A 20,987-nucleotide genomic window follows, 5' to 3' on the forward strand; every position below is an offset into this window, starting at 1 on the left:
GGGCATGTTACGTAATAAGGGTGTCAAAAACAGTAAACTAATGAAAAAAGGGTATCTATTTCGCTAGGGCGTGTTTAGGGTCAAATTTGCGAGGGTTTAAAAATTAAGACTGAAATGTTTTATAAAGGATGTACCTTTTGCCCCAACAGTCAAGAGCACGATTTGCGGGAGGTTTGGCCGTACTAAACCCAATTATGTCACAGGTAAAGGTAAAACCGACGACCGACGTCCCGTACATAACAATTAAACCCGGCAATTAAAATATTGCTGTACTTGTTTAGGAGTTCCATTCATGTAGGGAATACTGTTCAAGAGTATCGTTTTGTTAAGGGTAGGGTTTAAAATGCCACTTGTTAAGAGGTGCATTTTCATAATATGGAAAATACTTGTTTAGGGTGCTTTTCGAGACCCCATGGTCGCGCATGGTATCCACTCGTCAATGGAAAAGTGCCCCCCCCCCCTTTTCAAGATAGAAATTGTTTATAATCAAATGGTTAATATTACTTCTAATGTGTGGATGCATCTCAGTTAGAGAGGACCTTAAGCCGTCGGTCCTCTGGTTGCTTGCAAGTATTCATGTTTTCTTAGCAGTCACCGCCATTTACCATGATATGCAGCCAAAGTGCTTGAATTGGCCTAATTTTGCATTCTAAAAAATGAAAAATTTCTCGCGCTAAACCAATATTAATTTGGCCATGACAAATCTCTATGTTTAGCTTATTGCAAAGGTTATATCCACTGCATCATGGGAGTTTAGTTATAAGTCCATTTATGAATATATGTGATTCCCGAATGACTGTCAAATATGATTATAACTTTTATCATAAACGAATTAAAACATTCTTTAGGCCTATATAAGTACACTTTCGTGACGGGAGGGGGTCATCTGGTATTTTGGTGGAAGCGGGGATTTTGTACAAAAAATATTTGGCCTACCGTATTCTTCAAAGGTATAGGCCTACGATGAATTGCTGATGGCATTGATCAAATCAATGCCGTTAATGAAACATTCATCTTTACCATTTATCAAGTTATAGGGGATTTTAAATCGCATTAATTAACACAACAATGTAATAGATATTTTCATAAGTGAAATTTTGCTTAAAATTTGGAATGTTGCATCATCTCTCCCAAATAATCTTAAAGATTATTCGAAATCTTTCATTCTCATATTCATCATTGTGATATTTCCCCGTTTTTTGGAAGTTTATATTGTGGCCTGTGATGGCCTATGATCCCGATAATCATGCTCCTATTTTTGTTTTCATTCTCATCTCACTTTAACCAGTGAGCAAATGAGTTTTCATTGAACAAAACACGACTATTCAAATCCCCGGCTATTTGCTCCTTTATATATTTTTTTCTTGCTATCTTCTAAAGTTTACGTTATTGATAATATACCCTTAGGCCTATAATCCTCTGTTGTTAATGCAAATTATTTTAAACGACTAAAGCAACTTTTTTAAGGCTCGCTACGCTCACCGCCGCAATTTCTCCCATGAATTAGTTTTTAATTACACTCCATTGAAATACGATTTGATAATCATTCTGTTTCTGTTCGCTTCGCTCTCTCGCGCTTGGTTACGAACTGTAATCCAGTAGCTTATACGTCACAACAAATCCATTACAATATAACCATCATTGTGATAGTCCATAAAATGATGGTAGTACTAAGATGGAGGTCTCCCACATTTCAAAATGTATTTATGTCGATATATGTATATATATTTATCGTATTTGGATATCCTGTACTTCACTGAGTAGTTTATTACACAGCAAATTCATCATTATAGCCATTGATAAAAATCTTTACAGGCCTTTAACTGAACGATAGAAGGATTATGTAGACGGTTATATACCCCGCGATACACAGCCCTATAGGCGAGGGCCGGGGGTTTCCCTCCCCCATTTTTAATTTTCAGGTCAATACTTTCACCCCCCCCCCCCCCCGCTACTCGGACCGGATTTACGCCAGTGCACATAACAGTCACTCACCACTCTAAAACATTGGGTAAATATCCATGATGAGGGTAATTATGTGTCCATGCAACCAACACTGGGCATTTCTTTCGGGCATTTTTATAATTTTATCCAGTTTGATGAAAATTTTGCCAATTCTAAAGTAATTGCTGCTATATTTTTTAGCCTTACTGGACAATATGCTTCCAGCATTGGGTAAACATGGTAAAATACTGCCCCAAATTGGTTGGTAATTACCCTCGTGCTGGTTAAAATTTAACCCAATATTTTGTTTACAGTGTATGATAAGGAGAGACAAAAAAATTCATTTCTCAAAAATAAATTGAAAATCTGTCCATTCAAAATTAAAAGTGCACCGGTGCACAATTCACTCAGCCCGGCCTGTTTTTCAAGTTGCCGAATAACTGCCTCGATTTGCTCCGGGGATCTGCTCATGCCTCTCGGCCCACCCGAGGTCGCTTTACACGCTCGTTTGTTGAGTGAGCTCGAGTGAGGTTTTCCATTTGTTTCCAGTATAACGGGAAAGTCTTGAAATAACCATGTTATATAGGCCTACATTTTTGTGTGTTTTATCATCGAGTCCATTAATTCAAACTCCTGTACGTACCCTATTCAGCTATTCCTACATCTAAAATATGGTCCAATGTTGTTACAGAAATTAAAAAAAAAATCTAAATCTACTTCTGACAAGATTATATAGCTGATACCAAAATGATAAATGCATGGGGGCATTGGTTTGGGGTACCCAGCGCCCCCCATCCCCGCTTCACAAAAAGTCGGGGAGGGGGAGGGGGAAAGAAGGAAAAGAGAAATTAATGAAATAAAGGAAGGGGTTCATGATTATTTAGATATCATGTCACGAATTAGATTCTCATTTTAAATTTAAGAAAAAAAATCAAATTTTTTTGCTTGCTTAATTGTACGATTTTGCCCCCGATATTACCACATTCAGATATTGCCTCATCGTTTTTTGTTTGGGGCATATATCATGCCATGTCAGGGCCTACTGCATGGAGGTTAAATTTAGTATGGATGGTGATCCCCTGCGACGTACATGATCCCTATATATTTATACATTTTAGATATATTTATAGAATATAGCTCCCCCTCCAAATTCAAATGAGAGCCTACAATTCCCTCCCCCCCCCCCGACAGACCAAAAATCTCATGAAATCGTCGCCAGGGTCACTTCTTATTGTATTTTGATAATTATATTATAGTCGATATAAGGCAGGAGTCAAAGTACGTGGCAAATCAGGACGACATACCCGGATATATGACACATCGGATGAGCTATACCGATATTCTCTTTCAGTATTTTGTTGGCACAGGCACTATTGTATTTCCTGATGTCACTGAACATATAACACTGTTTGCTTATTATCACGTAGACGTAATCATGCGGAAAATAGGATACTACTATAATTTCGCTTTTGTATGAAATGCTCGTGGAAATATAATATCAGAACAGAACGTATTACTTGCCAAACTATAGGATTTTACAAGTATATGCACTGCATGACTGTTTCACGTTGTTGTCGTCTGCTGCGATATCGAATAGATCGAGGGTAAGTTTGATATAGAGATATAAACTGCATGAATTGCGCCTATAAAAAACCCTTGTTAAAGGTACATGCATCAGTTTTTGGGGTGAATATAGAAAAGTTTCAGAGGTGTATATATCAAAGTTAGATGTAAAAGGTTAAAATGCAGAAGGAATTAAGGTAGTCGTGTATTATGACTAGAATCTAGAAAGAAATTACTCCACCTGCCAATTTCAAATCTATATATGGTTTGGTCTTTTCGATGCGTTTATAAGTAGAATCTTATTCTTTGATTTTTAGATTCAAGTTCAATTTGATTTCCATGAAATACATGTATTTTCTTTTTACATTGGCATTACAGCTATATGTAGGCCTATCCAATCTTCACTCCACCCCTTCTATCCCGTCTCCCCCCTGCTCCCCCCTGACCTCATTCTCTTCTCTGTCTCTCCACCTCTCTCTCTCTCTTCTTCTTCTTTGCCTTCTTCTCCTTCTTCACCCCCGTTGTTTACTCCTCACTTGAAATAAAAGTATGAAATCAATTGCATACCAATGTATTATATTCATGAAGGTTAATTCAACACACACCGTTACCGTGTTTACACAGTGACTCGGCTCGGGATTTCGACACGCGAGCCGAGCTCAAAAAAGGCAATTTATGCTATGTAAACGCGATCAGTGTGATCCGCGAGCCGTGTTGAACACGGCTCTTTTGATCCGCCAAATTCGTAGGTTTCAACCCGCGAGCCGAGTCTGACTCGCCTATTTTTCGTGCTTGTGTAAACAGAAAGCCGTGTCGATTAACCCGCATGACCTAATTCAAACACGGCGTATTTGTGACGCCTATTTCCGTTCGTGATCCGCGGGCCGTGTCGAACTCGCCTTTTTGTTTCGGTATATATAAATGCGATCACAGTTGCCCTCTTTGCAGCGTTTGACCCTGCTTGAGGATTCAACACTCGAGCCGAGTCGTGTGTAAACACGGTATATATCATCGAGTCCGAATACAACATAATACATGTAGAACGTATTTAAAAAAAGAACGTGATCAGGTCAAGGTCTTAGAGATAATTTATTTATCATACTATATATACCTGTCTATATTTTATCCTAGTAAGGCTATCCACTTATACCTATAAATACATTTGCTTTCCTGTTTGAATACTATTCAGTTATAGGCCTACCCATGCATTTGCCCCAAAATTAGGAAGTATATACATGTATATATATAATATTTAACAACTGAAACGAATACAATTGATAAAGTATAAATCGCAAGGGTTTTATATGAAAAAGTACATTCTTCGTTTAGTTTTTTTAATCTTAGAAATTCATGAAATAGAGAATTTCATCTATAACGATTTTTGTTTTCATTCTTGTCTTATTTTTTTTTTACATGATTTCTTTTCGATGAAGCCTATATGGATTTGAACAGCAACATGTATTCTCGATATCATGGGTATTATTTGTAACTAATTTCGGAAAGCAACTGACTTGGCAACTCATCAGAATTGAGATGTACATCCGTCAATATCGTACAGTCTAACATCGATGTGTGATCATAAATTTAATATGGCGACGTCAATCAACATTACAAATAAGCCTTGGTGAGTTATGATGATGAAAATCATATCTTTTATTCAAATCGATTTGAAGATTCTGCAGTGGAAAACGGCAAATCTATAATAAACTCATCTCGAAATCCAATGATACCAGAGCTAAGATTTAAACAATACATATACATATATATATATATATATATATATATAGGTGTCAGCGCAGATGATTATCCTTCGTTCATGGGGGTCATTATTGTTGCGTCCCGTCGCTCCCCCCCCCCCCAACACAAAAGACAATCATCTGCTCTGACGCCCACAATTCAATATTAATAACTTCTCCCATACATTGCCATAGTGAGGCATATTCACTCAGGGGGCACCGCCGCAAGGTGGCAGGTCGCTCCTTCGATTTATGAAATAATAAAATGTGAAAAAGTGAAGAAAAAACAGAAGGATAACAAAGGTTGAGGAAGAAGAAAGAAGAACTTGAAAAGAGAGTTTTGATCTCTACAATACCCTCATTATTCTATTGAAAAAAATGAAGACACCATAAGATAGCCTCCCCCATCTCCACCCTTTATCATTATGATATAATATATAATTACATTTTAATCCTTTTTTAACAATATCAAGGTTAAGAATGATTATGAAACTTAGACAACATATAGTTTCGTTCACTCTTTTTTTTGTTCAAGTAATTCATGAACTATTATCAATTTACTATGTTTACTGATTTGATACAGGTGTGACGAACCTGCCATTGTACCAGTGCAAGAGCAGCTGGTCAAAGCAGCAGTTCTTCAAGTAAGGATGATATTAATTTTTATAAGTAGCTACGTATACGTCGCCATAGTGCTGGGGTAGTGGAATTGGGGACTAGGGGGGCAACTCCTCCCTTTTGTAACGTATACAAAAATATAAAGCAAATACCATCTAATTGCGTTTGGGGAACTACATGAGCCCCACGTTTGACTCAGCCCCAGTTGTAATATATACATTTACATCAAATGCAATGTATAACGAAACCAAAGGACAGAGGCTTTATTTTTCCTATGAGTGGCCCTCTTGCGAAACAAACAAAACTGAAACTGAAATTGGAATGACAATATTTGATTTTATCTGGTTCTAAGTATGTATTGTTAGTGAATATCCAAAGTTCACTCCTATCAATAGTCATCAAAATTCTGGAAAAGATGCAGTTGCGAAATTTTGGTGGAACTTTTAAGGGGCCAGTTCCCCCTGACACCCCCACCCCGTCTGTAAGCCGGTATTCTAATCATCTCTATATGGTCTGTAATAAACGGGACCCCCCATCAAACATGGGATAGTTTTTGTCTCTTTCTCAAGGAGGGCCAATTTCTTGCTTTTTAAAACTGTAACCTCCGGAATATCGCTGGGGGGTAGAACCGATAGTCTTTATCTGGTCATAATGAATGCATAGTCCTTTTTAATAATGTAAATTGAAAAAACACTACCCCTCCATTATACTTCGGCCTCATTCTATTTTGCACAGTACGTCAGTAGGGTCTGTTTTAATACACTGATCTCTGTGTTATCTATTGTTTCCCAGTTTGACGACCTGCTGACGACCTCATAATCATTTATGATTGAAATGACCACTGTGTATCGGTCACATAGATCAGCGGTCATATCTGACTTCATTTAATTTTTATGCTTAAAAAAACAGGTAGTCTTTAAAAAACATTATTATAATAATTTCAAATAATTTGTGATATTTCAATGCCTATGCATGGTCTAATAGATTTATTAAAAAAAATAACAATATTGGATTAAATTACTTTATAGTTTGAATTATAACTGGGCTTTAGGCCTAAAAATAAATAAAAAGAAATTGATTTTTTTTTCAAAATTCTGACCCGGTCAACATTAATCTTATGACATTTTTGTCCTACATGTATATTCACATATATAATAAGTTTTAATAACGATGACCTTTTTGTTAGTTATCGTTTGTTTTCAATTTCAATTTCTTTATAATATGCAGGACACACATGCTGCCGCCCCTGAAAATACTCGGTTATTTTCAGTAGAGATCCAAAGAAACATAATCTCATCTGACAAATTAACATCATCAGGTGATCAGGTGGACGGAAATGACACTTCCAGTGGAAAAGACTTTCCTTTCAAAGTGGTGACCCATCTGACGTCAAAAGGGTCAGCGACGGTAATTAAATTTTCAGTTCCTGTCCCAGTTACAATTTATTTTATCCATAAAATTGATACAGTATATGACAAGCACATAACATCCAGTATACATTATCACTTGAAAGATTTATCAATAGAGCATCTTTATATTTTCATTTTCATTTCATTTATTTCCATATTTCGTTTTTGACATTTGTTTCATATAAAAAGAAGGCAACAACAAAAATACATATTACACAATTACATACAAATGGAAATGTACAAGTAACATGATACAATCAGTCAAGTATTAAAAATTACACCTTGATCTAAGTCAATGAAATATGAAGGGACCTACATAAAGGAAAGTTTGTAGAACTACGGGCCCCGATGAAATAATTTGTAAGTAATGGAAGACGGATCAAATTTTGTGACCTTATACACAATATCATGACACTGTTTTCAGTACAATGTTTATCTGTTAAACCCCGTCACACTAGAGGCGGAATGAGCCGGAATGCCGTCGGAATGAAAATTCTTGGTACATTCCTGGATATTCGAAGCGCATTCTAAAAATTCTGACTGCATTCTGAGTGCATTCCAGACATTCGGGTCCATTCTTGTGACCGGCCCGAATGTTTTGCTCATGTTCAAAACTTTCGAAGTGCATTCGAAGTGGAGAAATATCGAACGACATTCGAAGTGCATTCTGACTGCTCTCTGACTGCATTCTAAATATTCTTGCTGCATTCTAACAGCATTCTTAATATTCTTCCTGTGTTCCGACTGTATTCGAGCTGCATTCGACAGTCAATACACCCGGAATGTGCAAGAATAATTAGAGGCGGGATCAAAGGACGTTTTAAGTATTCGAACGACATTTTGCAAAAGTAGTTAAAATTTCAAATTCCCTCCCGAATGTGGCACGAATTTTGAAAGTTCTTCATTCCGGCTGGTTCTGCTCGATTCCTGCTGATTCCGAATAAGTGTGACGGGGGTATAAGATAGACACTCAATGAGGATAACCAAACAGAGGCCACTGTAGACAGGTGGCCTTTATAAACAGGTTCCATTAAACACATTCATGTTCCCTTTTTGGCCACTAACGATAGGTTTTCACTACAGACGAGTGCTACATTTTTGTACTATATATATATATATGTTACTATGTCGTTTATCTGTACATCATGTGAATGAATTCTTCAATTTCTTCAATGCCTCCGGTGGATCCCCTCATTTCCATACATATTTGACATTGTTTTTGGTTTTTTTAATGTAAAGTTATTTTACAATTCTTATTTATTGATCTGTTTTAATGTGTAATGATATTTGATTTGTATTTGATCACTGGCGTAAAACCAAGCGGTGAACCTATTAATAGGGGGGGGTATGATCTATTGTTTAACCCCCCCCCCCCATATTAATAGTAAAGATCAATGATTGATTGATTGATTTTATTTCTCACGATAAAATCAATACAAAATACATACATTCAAATAATAAAAGCATACTAATTGAATTAATAATATAGTGAACAGATATATGAATTTGAAATTATAAAACTTATAAGAAAAATATGGTAAAACAAAAAAGCTACAAGAAACTTGAATATCCCAGTTGCAAAATACGATTGCGGAATACATAAACATAAAATAAAATTTGATGTATATTTGTGATGGAAATGAAATAAATTTCTTGAATTTTTGAATTTTGATTTTGTAGGACGAAGATAGCGGAGATCGAGAATGCCACTATGCGTCTTCAGCGGAAGAAGCTTTACAGATCTATGAAGATCTTTACAAGCAACATGCTTCAACGGGAGATGGCGGGATGTCGATGGAACCTGTCTCATCAGTCAATGACTCACGGTGGATCGGCTCAGTAGCCCTCAGAAAGGTAAAATCTTAATCGCTGGCGTGCAGATTGGGGCTTGGGGGCCACGGACCCAACACAATTTTAACGAAATAAGGAAAAACAAAAAAGAAAGAAAAGGAAAGGGAAGGGTAGAAGAGGGTAGGATATGATACTATTTTGTCTGAATGCTATATCAAAATCTATCAAAAGTTTATTTTTGTGTATTAAAGAGGTCAAATTTTTGCTCACTCGCAGCATTTTAGAAAAAGGATTGGTTAATTCATGCTCAGATCCTATTTCCATGCCATCCAATTAAAATACGAATTTGTTTGGGAGAGGGCACTATTTTGTGTTATGTAATGACATTTTAGCAAAGGATTGTTCTTGGTATTTGCTCAAACTCAAAGATTCAGTGTGTAATAATTGCCAGAATATAACTCATTTATTGAGTAAATGACTTCACTTGACTGCATACATGATGATTTCTCATAATTATTTTATACAGACACTTCTTTATCGAGAAACCTACTCACCAACCGAGGACCTGTCCCCTGAGGTGGCCAAATTGGTGGATGACGTCTGGAAGGAGGCAATGGGGAAACTCAAGGAACATCTTGCAGTCCCCGTGGCGTCTATTCTTCCAGGGCAAGTACGTATTTATGTTAAGGCCACCGCACACGTTACGACTGGTCTGCGTCCCGTTTTTTTAATAAAACGCAGTAGAATTTGATGCTAATATTGAGAGATGGAACTTCTTACTGTGTAATGCTCTCAATCATCGTACAAATAATTATATTTAAATCTGGGACTATGCTGTCATCCTTATTAGAATAAAAGCGAATTTAATATCTATCGTCGTAATGACGTCATAGCAATCTATGCTACGATTTGAAACTAATTTGACCTTTACTCCAGAACAAGGGTTTGCAATCGTCCAAAATTGTTACATTAGTATTCTTACATTTATTTTTAACCTTAAAGAGACTTTTCATTCACATTTCCAGAAAATAAGCAAAATCTGATCGTGAACCAGTCGTAAGGTGTGCGGTGGGTGGCCTTTAAAAGTAATGAACAAACTGGATTTTACCTGGTCGATTTTATCGGAGATTTTATTTTTTTGACAGCATAAGATACAATAGAGCTTACTAATAAAACTAATCAGCCCGGGTTGTTGTTATTCGCTAATTTCGAAAAATGGCCAGCATTATATAATTTGACATTCTAACATTTTTGTTGAATTCTTATCGCTCTTTGAACACTATGATAAAAAATCAACAAGTTTGTATCATTTGATAGTAGACGAATAAACATAAATTTGATGTATACTTATGACTATATCATTATGTTTAATTATACGTGAATTTGTTGCCTTATTGTGTATATCATTTTCAGAAATATAGTATGTTACGGTCGGAAGATATCATAAAAAAATGATTAGATAGAGACAGAAAGGAAATACGTATCAGAAGTATATTGTTTGAATAAAACAAAATACAGGGATTATAGAACCCATCAAAGACAATTATAAGAGTATTGATAATTAGCAGGAAATATATAACAATGTAAAAAAAAACACAGAAAAATGCTTCCCACGGAAAGAGAAGAAGCCTTTGTAGTATCTTGTTTTAGTTTATAATCATCAATACGGATAATGAAATAGAATCTACTACACTCACAAAATACAGGAAATGCATGCACGAATGGAGAATGACAAACTCGACGAAACAAAATAAAAACAAATCATTCGGATGTCATCATGTAACTAATAATTGTACACCCCAATTTCATCAATGTATGCTGATGATAGCAAACTGTCTTGAATAAAAATGATTGCCCTCTGTTTTGTTTGTTTTGGGTTTTTTCAGGTTGCGAAGGCAGAGGCTGTACTTTACCGGATGTGGAACATCTTACACGATAGGAAAGACAAACAAAAACACGAACAAAAACACAAACAAAAACAAAAAGTTGATGAAGAGAGTGATGTCGAATCATCGACTGCTGAACTAAAGACTCTTGAGAAAGAATTCTACGGCCTTATTCCTCATCATGACTATATGGAAAGGTCACTCGTATTACTCAGCAGAGTCGCAACGAAGCTGGACCTATGTCAGGTAAACTTATTTGAAAAATGTGGGGATCGATCGGCAAACGATTTCTTCTTTATTTCTTTTATTTGTATCAGAGGTTTTTGTTTCAATAAACAAAGTTTATTTCTCGTTGGTACGCATACTAGTGTCCAAAGCTTCAAACTTCTAAGGCAATCCATTCTATGACCATGATTATGGTAAGATTTTCAGGAAATGACTCAGGATATTGCCGCAGTAGTTCATCCAGTTGAATTTGAATAGTAACCCTAATAAACTCTGCTTTAATTTTGTTCAATTTGGTGGCACCTACTTCATAAGCTCTGTTTTCTCCAGAATCACGAACACATTGTGATTCATTTATTGTATGAAAAATAAATTGTATTTCGTATGACCGTATTAAGTGTAATAACTTTTTTGATTGGTTATCAGTGATGAAACCTGGATGATGGTGGTATAAATACATTGATATTTAATGTATATGTAATATATCAGCAACTTTTCTCTTCCTCAATTTTCCTTTGCTCCTTTGTTCATTCTCATTTTCAATCATTTTCCACATGTTGTAACCCGTGTCCCTTCCAATAAGCTCTGCAACCAATCAGGAGCGCGTATTCTGACATTATCTTTATTGTTATTATTACTATTATTATTATCATTATAACTTGTATAATTATTTATTGTTATTATTATTATCATTATTACTTATATAATTATTTATTGTTATTATTATTATCATTATTACTTATATAATTATTTATTATTATTATTATTATCATTATTATTATTGACCACGACAATAGATGATTCGTGACGTTGTATACATTAGCGAGGAGACTGGGTGGCAGAAACGACCTACCCCCAAAGCCAAGTACCGAGCTCTCCGGTGTTACATCCAACATTTACCATCAAATCATCCAGAGTATGAGAAGATCAGACGTCTCGTCTTGTCGACGATGCCTGGGTATTTATCTTGATAATAATAATAATAGTAATAATAATAATGATAATAATAATAATAATGATAATTCTTATTTTACCCTCGGGTTTGGGACTTACACTTGTTTTGCAATTGAACTTAAGTTTCTTGCAATGCCCAATTAAAGTTAGTTAATTTAAGAAAATAAGGATTTATGATAAAGTTTCTGACATTTATGATCAAGCGTCGTCATTGAGAAAGTTGTTTTAGATTAAGTAAGATGAAAAGCGAACGTCGTAAGGCATGTTAAAAAATTACCATTCTTTGTCTCGGATTGATCAATGATCTTTATTTTTATATAGTCATTTATTTATCTTTCCACTTTCATCATAGCCAAACCAATGTTCAAGCGGTACATATTCAAATAAACATGTAAATAATACGTTTGCGATTAAAAGTATACAAATCAAGTATTTAAAGAAGGAGAGAAAAAATGTGGAAATCTCAGCTTTTATTTTACATTCCCCTTATAACAAAACGCATTATAATTATCATTGTATAGTAAATCATTATAATTAATTATCAAAATGTAAATGATAAAAGATTAAGGTAATTTCGTCCAAGCTGATTGTTTTATGAATTTCTTGATTGATACGCAGACTCTTTGATCTGTGTTCAAAAGTTTATTTCCTTTGACCGATAAACAGGCATAGTCCTATAAGCATTGTTGGATTAGAGTAAAGTAAAGTAAGTAAGTATCTGACTTTATGTTTTGCTTTTCTTGTTGCTCTTGTCAAGAGGAATGAAGTTGAATACACTGAGGATTTTCGCAGTAAGTAGACCACCGGAAGAAGAAGGTTACCGCCATGACATCGGCAATGACACACTGCTCTTTCATGCCACCAAACCAAACAACGTACTTGGCATCTTATCCAGGTAAATGGGGATAATACACGAACACCAGAGTGGTATCTATACAGGAAAACACCCAAGTGGTGCTGAAACTACACCAGTTTAGAATTGAACCGATGTTCGTTTAACGCGGACTGGTGTTGATCAAACGTTTATCTGGTGTTAGCCTAAAGCCAATCAGGGGCCCGTTTCATAAAGAGTGGCAACTGTTGTAACTTTGCCATTATGACAACTACCATGGCAACATGGCTCAGCAGCCAATCAAAATCAAGGTTACCATGGTAGTTGTCATAATGGCAAAGTTACAACAGCTGCAACTCTTTATGAAACGGGCCCCTGGTGCTGTTCACACTTGTCTGGTATACTATTGTCCGGTGTATAGTATACTACATTGACACCAGTGTTAATTCAGTGTTATGCATACAGTGTGTAACAAGAATAAGAGTTTTCGCTCCCGCACGACAGATTCAAGAACACGGTAAATGTATTGAGAATGAACGTCATGTGACAATGAACAGCTGAGAGGTCTTCGTCGATAATCCCGGGGCAGCAGTTTCTTGGGAAGTTTCCGAGCTAACGAAAAATTGCAAATATTTCGTTTGCCAAGGATCTATAGGGCGAAACTACTCTTGTGATTAACCAATTTTCGACAAAGACTTCATGGTTGCTCTTTGTCATTAAGGTCATCTGACAATATATTTTCTATGTTCTTCAATCAGCCGTGCGTTTTGAAGCGAAACGTCCCTATACACTCTTAAACAAATAAGTCAAATTGACTAGACCAGTAGTCAGCTGCATGGGTGCAACTGATATGTCTAGTCACATTTCTGACATTCATTCTAGTCAGAAATAACTCTGTTCTAGTAAAATACGACTAGAAAATAGTAAAATATGACTAGAATAACAGTTGCACCAAGCTGACCCTATTAACTAGTCATTTTTTTTTACTGATTTTGGTTTTAGAGTGTACAGTGCGTTTCAAATAAAAAGTAATCCAAATTTGGAGGGGCTATATTCCCAGCTCATGCATTTTGGATTTTTGATTCTATCTCATAATTAAAGATGAACTCCTCGCCTTTACAATGATACCTTTCTTGAACCATACTTGTAAAGCATATTGAATAAATTACAAATTAATGTGACAGGTACAAAATCCATTTATTCCAAGTTTGGTCAAAGGATGAACGACTGACATGACTGAGTAGATGCTTTCAAAGGAGTTGAGCAACATTGCACGCAATCCTATTCAGAGCTCAGGAACAGCAAGGACAGCATTCACTCAGTCTTCTTTCATCTCCTTAAAACTTGGAAAAATTGACTCTATACCTGCCATCTAAATTTAAAATTTACTCATTTATGCTTTACATTTATGAATCAAGAAAGGTATCATTGGAAAGGCGGAGAGTTCGTCATTAATTATATGTTACATAATATGAACAGCAAAAACAATGAGCATGGTAATCAATGTCGGCTCTCTCAAAATGAATTACCTTTTATTTGAAATACACTGTATGAGACCAAGATGGTTGCCTTCACTGCATAAGCACCCCTCCCAAATTGTCTTTCCTACATTTTCTTCCCGATGTCAGAAGACGGTTCATCCTGTCAAAAATACACTTTATGAATATTCATAAACCAAATCGAATAAAGGAACCCTAAAGATATAAAGTAATTTGAAACTTATCGAGCAACTCCTCTGCGTGGCGCAGTGGGGTAATTCTTGTGCATTCAATGGCAAGGCTGTGGGTTCAAATCCTAGTATTCTGGTATGAAATCCAATATAGGATTGGGAGGGTAAGTTTAGATGACAAATGTAGCTTGTTCCGGGGTCCCGTTTCATAAAGGACTTAAAGTTATGGTAACTTTGTATTTATATTAACTACCATGTTTACATTGGTAAACAGCCAATCAAAATCAAGGATCCCACGGTAGTATTACTATCATCGCAAAGTTACAAATTGTAAACCTTAATGAAACAAACCCGGGTACTTATAATTTTCATTGTAACAAGGAAGAGGGGATGCTGGAAGGAGAACATACTCATGATACTGGAGCCAAGTGAATGTTGGTTTCTGCATGTAATATGCCTACTATAATGAAGACTTAACTGAATATAGAAAACCATAGCTGGAGGTGGCCGTACGCTGGAAAACTTTGTCAAATTATTTATTATTTTTGCACCGATTAAGATGAAAATAATGATAAAATAATGATCATATCGATTTCTGAAATGTTGAAGCTTTTAATAGCCTACATAAAGAAATCCAGGTCCAATTGCGATTGATATTTCTCCGACACGATTTGGATGAAGTATAGATGTATTTAAAACAACTTTGTAATAGCAATTATGTCAAGGAGTTTGAAAAATACCCCTTAATTACAATTTCTTTATTTTTCATTGTTTTATTCACACAAGGGGTCTTCTTATGCCAAAGGTTGTGGTGGAGATGTTTAACGGACAACGCCGTGATGAAGGACTGCTTGGTCCGGGTCTTTATTTTGGTGATCGGATAAGGTTTTAGTCTATTTCTTTTTACGATTTATAATTATGAGACGATAATAGATTAATTCATGGCGTAGCCCGATTAATTTTGTCGAAATTTCTTTTATTTCATTCATTTCATTAATCCCACATCCAAGCATTTAAAAGTGCATGTTTGCAATATGTACAATTTTACTAGGGATTGATTCCCTTTAAGAAGCAGAGCGCTTATCACCATAACGTGACGATGATACAAATTGCACTCATAGCTTTTAATGATAATTATATTTCATCAATACCTGATACGTTTATTCTTGATTTTACACGATCAATATTATTGAAATGTGACAATGATAGGTGTTTTCATAACTTTACACTATCCGTATTAGTGCCCAGTAATACGTGACGCATATACCTTTATCCCTAACTTCAGACTATTCATTTCATTGATATGAGAAGATAATACATTCATGACTTTGCACAAACTATTTCGTCTGTGCATAACGCGTTTCTTCATAACTCAATATAATTTATTCCGTCGTACCTTTACTACGTGACCATGATAAGTTTCTTAAAGGGGTACTCTGAGCTGAAAAAAATTATATCTACAGTAAATAAATAAAATTAGTAAAGATGAAAATGAGTAAAAATGAGAATGAATTAATGCTAAAATTAGTAAAATTCACAAAGCAAATTTCATCAAAATCTGATAACAAATAGTGAAGTTACTGAATATCAAAGTTTAGCAATATATTGTGAAAACTGCAGTTAAATACGCACGTCGCCATGAATATTCATTAGGTGGGCTCATGAGCCGCTCATGATTTCACATCCCCACTTTCCCTTTTCTTTTTATTTAATTACATGAAATCATAATTGCTTCGCTTTTTCATACATGTGTGAATGATATCTCTCCTTTATAATGAAATAAGTTGCAGCAATGAATATCTAATGCAATAAATCAGTTGTCAATCCATTTTTTCTTAGTTCTTGGAGGAAAATATTTGAATAGACTTAATTTCATATAATAAAATACAAAAGAACAAGGGGGGATATGACATTATCAGTTTGCTCATTGAATATTCATGAAGACATGCCTGGAACTGTTTCACCTGAATAATGCGAATCTTTAAAATGCCATAACTTTGTTATTCTTTATCCGATTTTTGATCAAATTTTCATTTTTTTTTATATTGTCTGATATTTCTTTATCTGTTCAAATCATATTATTTTCAGCCTGGAGTACCCCTTTGGTAAATGTATGTGACTCATTTTCTTTGCTCGAATCATTTTCATTGATATGTGACGGCGATAATTTTATTCATATATATATATATATATATATATATATAACACATATATTTATATATACATAGATAAATATATATATATATATACATATATATACATATATATATATATACATATATATATATATATATATACATATATATATATTAATACATATGTATATAATATATATACCAATTACTCTAAAAATGAACTGTTTAATCAAAATTTGAAAGGTTGGGGAAGTTTCATAAAGGTGAATCCAACATTCTAATTGAAGGGTCCAACCATTTCAAATGGTAAATGCAACGTTTAGAAAAGGTTTTTACTCCTTCAACCTTTTGAATTGTTTATTTAACATTTTATATTTTAGAGTGTGATTTATCCCAGTTGAATGTGAGAGTGACATAAATGATAATATTTGTTTACCATAGCACATGCATTCAGTACACAAAGAACGGATTCTTCTCCAAGACGAGGATGATGCTTGTCCTGAAAGTGGCTATGGGTGCCACTCAAGACTACTACGAATTTAACACCAAACTAAAGCAAGCACCAGATGGTTTTAATAGCACTCATGGTGTTCGAGCTTCAGAGGGCAGGCCCTCAGAGTTTAAGGTTGGTGTATTTGCATTGTTCTCGATAGGCTAGTGATAGCGGTCGAAACTGAAATTATCTTTGTTAACTTTATCATTTAATATATTACATTACTCCCTTGAAAATCGAGTAAATAATTCACCTATTGAAGGGAATGAATGAAATTTACTAGATTCTAGATTAATAGGGACTTTCACTTAATATTCATTTAATTTCAACATTTTTACAATTCAAAGTTGTATGACTTTTTGTTCTTGGAATTATGTTCATTCTAAATTCACTCCATATTGACTCAAAATTGTGTGAACCCTGACATCACTACCCTTAGAAGTGAAGAGCGTGTGAAATAATCACTCATTTTTGTCTCACCTGCATAGCAGAGTGAGACTATAGGCGCCGCTTTTCCGACGGCGGCGGCGACGGCGGCGGCGGCGTCAACACCAAATCTTAACCTGAGGTTAAGTTTTTGAAATGACAGCATAACTTAGAAAGTATATGGACCTAGTTCATGAAACTTGGCCATAAGGTTAATCAAGTATTACTGAACATCCTGCCTGAGTTTCATGTCACATGACCAAGGTCAAAGGTCATTTAGGGTCAATGAACTTAGACCATGTTGGGGGAATCAACATCAAAATCTTAACCTAAGGTTAAGTTTTTGAAATGTCATCATAACTTAGAAAGTATATGGACCTAGTTCATGAAACTTATACATAAGGTTAATCAAGTATCACTGAACATCCTGCATGAGTTTCACATCACATGACCAAGGTCAAAGGTTCATTTAAGTTCAATGAACTTTGGCCGAATTGGGGGTATCTGTTGAATTACCATCATAACTTTGAAAGTTTATGGATCTGATTCATGAAACTTGGACATAATAGTAATCAAGTATTACTGAACATCCTGTGCAAGTTTCAGGTCACATGATCAAGGTCAAAGGTCATTTAGGGTCAATGAACTTTGGCCAAATTGGGGTATTTGTTGAATTACAGCCATAAATTTGAAAGTGTGTTGGTCTAGTTCATAAAACTTGGACATAATAGTAATCAAGTATCACTGAACATCCTGTGCGAGTTTCAGGTCACATGATCAAGGTCAAAGGTCATGTAAGGTCAAAGAACTTTGGCCACGTTGGGGGTATTTGTTGAATTGCCATCATATCTCTATAAGTGTATTGGTCTAGTTCATAAAACGTGGAAATAAGAGTAACCAAGTATCACTGAACATCTTGTGCGAGTTATAGTAGTTTTCAAAATCAGCACTGCTGCTATATTGAATCGCGTGATGCAGGTGAGACGGCCAGAGGCATTCCACTTGTATTTTCTTTAAGCCCGGCGCACACTATGCGATTTGTTGCGATCCGAATTTCAAAGAAATTGTATTCATATGAACATTCCAATCAATTAATATTAGCAATCAGATTTCAGAATAGTGGTAGGACTATACAGAAATGAAAAAAAAAAAACAAGGGTAGTTCGAGCCTCGCTGTAGGAATAAAAGCAAATTCAAATCTAAATCGTAATGACGTCATCGTCGGCTACCACGGACTTTACTCCGACCAGAGGGCTTGCCGAAAAGCAAAAATATGATCTTTTTATTCCTAACATTATGCCGACCTTCAAAAGAAATCATTTTAATTGTTGAAACTTTCACATTTATTGCAAAATGTGATTTATTTCAAAAAAATCACGTCGCATCGGATCGCATGCATAGTGTGCGCTGGGCTTTAAGCCCCTTTCACAATTGGTGGTGCGACTGCTACAACCGTTGCGATTCTGTGCAACATATATTGTGACCAAATGACCGCAAACGATCGCACGAGTGATTGTGAAAGCCCCTTTATAAATAGACGGGTCAATATACGACCAAAAATAGCCTTACCCGGAACAAATTGCAACAAATGATTTTTCAACGGTATTTTGTACTATTTGATCTCAGGAATAACATACTAAAGATCTACCAAAATCCGCATCCGGGAAAGTGGTTATTTTCAAGATGGCGTCCAAGATGGCCGCCATTCACTGAAAATGGTTACAACTGACACATTATCCACCCTAGATTCCTATTTGGGTTCATATTCCATGGTCTGGGGGTACAACAATTAATTTAGGCTAGAATGCATTATAAGTCCTCCAGTGTACCATGCAAATCCAAGATGGCGCCCAAAATGGCTGCCGTAGGCTGAAAATCCACAATTCTCTAAATTTGTTTTTATTCAATGGTTTTAAGGGTGAAAGGGTACATTGAAACAAGTTACAAGGACAGCCAGTGGTCTGGTGTGTCCAAAAATCCAAGATGGCTTCCAAAAATGGAGTTTAAAATGGCTGTTGATAATTAAACTGGACATAGTTCATTTCATATCCGCCTGGGACATAATGATTTTGGTGTCTAGACCATGATTTCAATGGTCAAATAAGACATTGGGACAAGTTACAAGGACATTCAGTGGTCCAGTATGTTCAAAAATCCAAGATGGCTTCCAAAAATGGAGTCGAAAATTGCTGTTGCTCCTTAAAAAAACAACATAGCTTGCTCAATGTTCAGAAGTATGATTTGTGTGTCTATACCATGGTTAAATGGGTCAAATAATACATTGGGACAAGTTACAAGGAAAGTCAGTTGTCTGGTTTGTGCAAAAATCCTTGATGGATTATAAAAAATGATTCTGAAATGGCTGCTAATACTTAAAGTGGACAAAACTCATTTCATTTTGGCCTGGGATATGTGATTTTGATGTCTAAACCACTGGTTTCAAGGGTCAAATAATATATTAGGATAATTTACCAGGACAGTCAATGGTCTGGTATGTCCAAAAATCGAAAATGGCGTCCAAAAATTGGTCTTAAAATATGCTGCTGATACTTAAAGCGGACAAAGCTCCTCTCATATCGGCCTGGAAATGTAATTTTGGTGTCTAAACCACTAGTTTCAAGGATCAATTAATACATTAGGACAAGTTATAAGGACAGTCAGTGGCCTGGTCGGTCAAAAAAATCTAAGTTGGCTTCCAAAAATTGATTCTAAATTGACTGCTGCTACTTAAAGCGGACATAGCTTATTTCATATCAGCATGGGAGATGCGATTTTGGTGTCTAAACCACTGGTTTAAAGGCCAAAATAGTACATTAGGACAGGTTTTAAGGCCAGTCAGTGGTCTGGTATGACCAAAAATCCAATATGGCTTCCAAAACTTGATTCTAAAATGGCTGTTGATACATAAAAGTGGCATAGCTCATTTTAAATCCGCCTGTGAGATATGATTTCGGTGTCTAAACTATGGTTTCAAGGGTCAAATTATATATTAGGACAAGACAATAGCAGTCAGTGGTCTAGTATGTCCAAAATTACAAGATGGCTTCCAAAAATGGAGTAAAAAATGTCTGATGTGTTAAAAGCATGGTTTAAAAGGGTCAAGTAATACACTAGGGTAAGTTACAAGATCAGTCAGTTGTCTGTATGTTAAAAAAATTCAAGATTACTTTTAAAAAAATGGGGTGTAAATTGTCTGTTGCTACTTAAAAGTATGCATAGTTTATTATAAATACACCTTGGAGATATGATTTTGCTGTCTATACTAGAGTTTACAGGGTCAAGCAATACATTGGGTTAAGTTGAAAG

General features: G+C 35.5%; 1 protein-coding gene across 1 annotated transcript; it reads left to right on the forward strand.

Moving 5' to 3' along the window:
- Window positions 1-3,283: 3,283 nt before the first annotated feature.
- LOC135153746 (protein mono-ADP-ribosyltransferase PARP4-like) lies at window positions 3,284-19,065 on the forward strand. The gene is made up of 11 exons (XM_064097873.1): window positions 3,284-3,548; window positions 4,941-5,131; window positions 5,827-5,887; window positions 7,089-7,268; window positions 8,951-9,124; window positions 9,588-9,731; window positions 10,948-11,193; window positions 11,970-12,130; window positions 12,884-13,021; window positions 15,414-15,512; window positions 17,204-19,065. The coding sequence occupies exons 2-11, from the start codon at window positions 5,076-5,078 to the stop codon at window positions 17,418-17,420; spliced, it is 1,476 nt and encodes a 491-aa protein (XP_063953943.1). The 5' UTR covers window positions 3,284-3,548; window positions 4,941-5,075; the 3' UTR covers window positions 17,421-19,065.
- Window positions 19,066-20,987: the final 1,922 nt, after the last annotated feature.

The sequence above is a fragment of the Lytechinus pictus genome, chromosome 3, assembly GCF_037042905.1.
Source record: "Lytechinus pictus isolate F3 Inbred chromosome 3, Lp3.0, whole genome shotgun sequence".
NCBI classification, from domain to species: domain Eukaryota; kingdom Metazoa; phylum Echinodermata; class Echinoidea; order Temnopleuroida; family Toxopneustidae; genus Lytechinus; species Lytechinus pictus.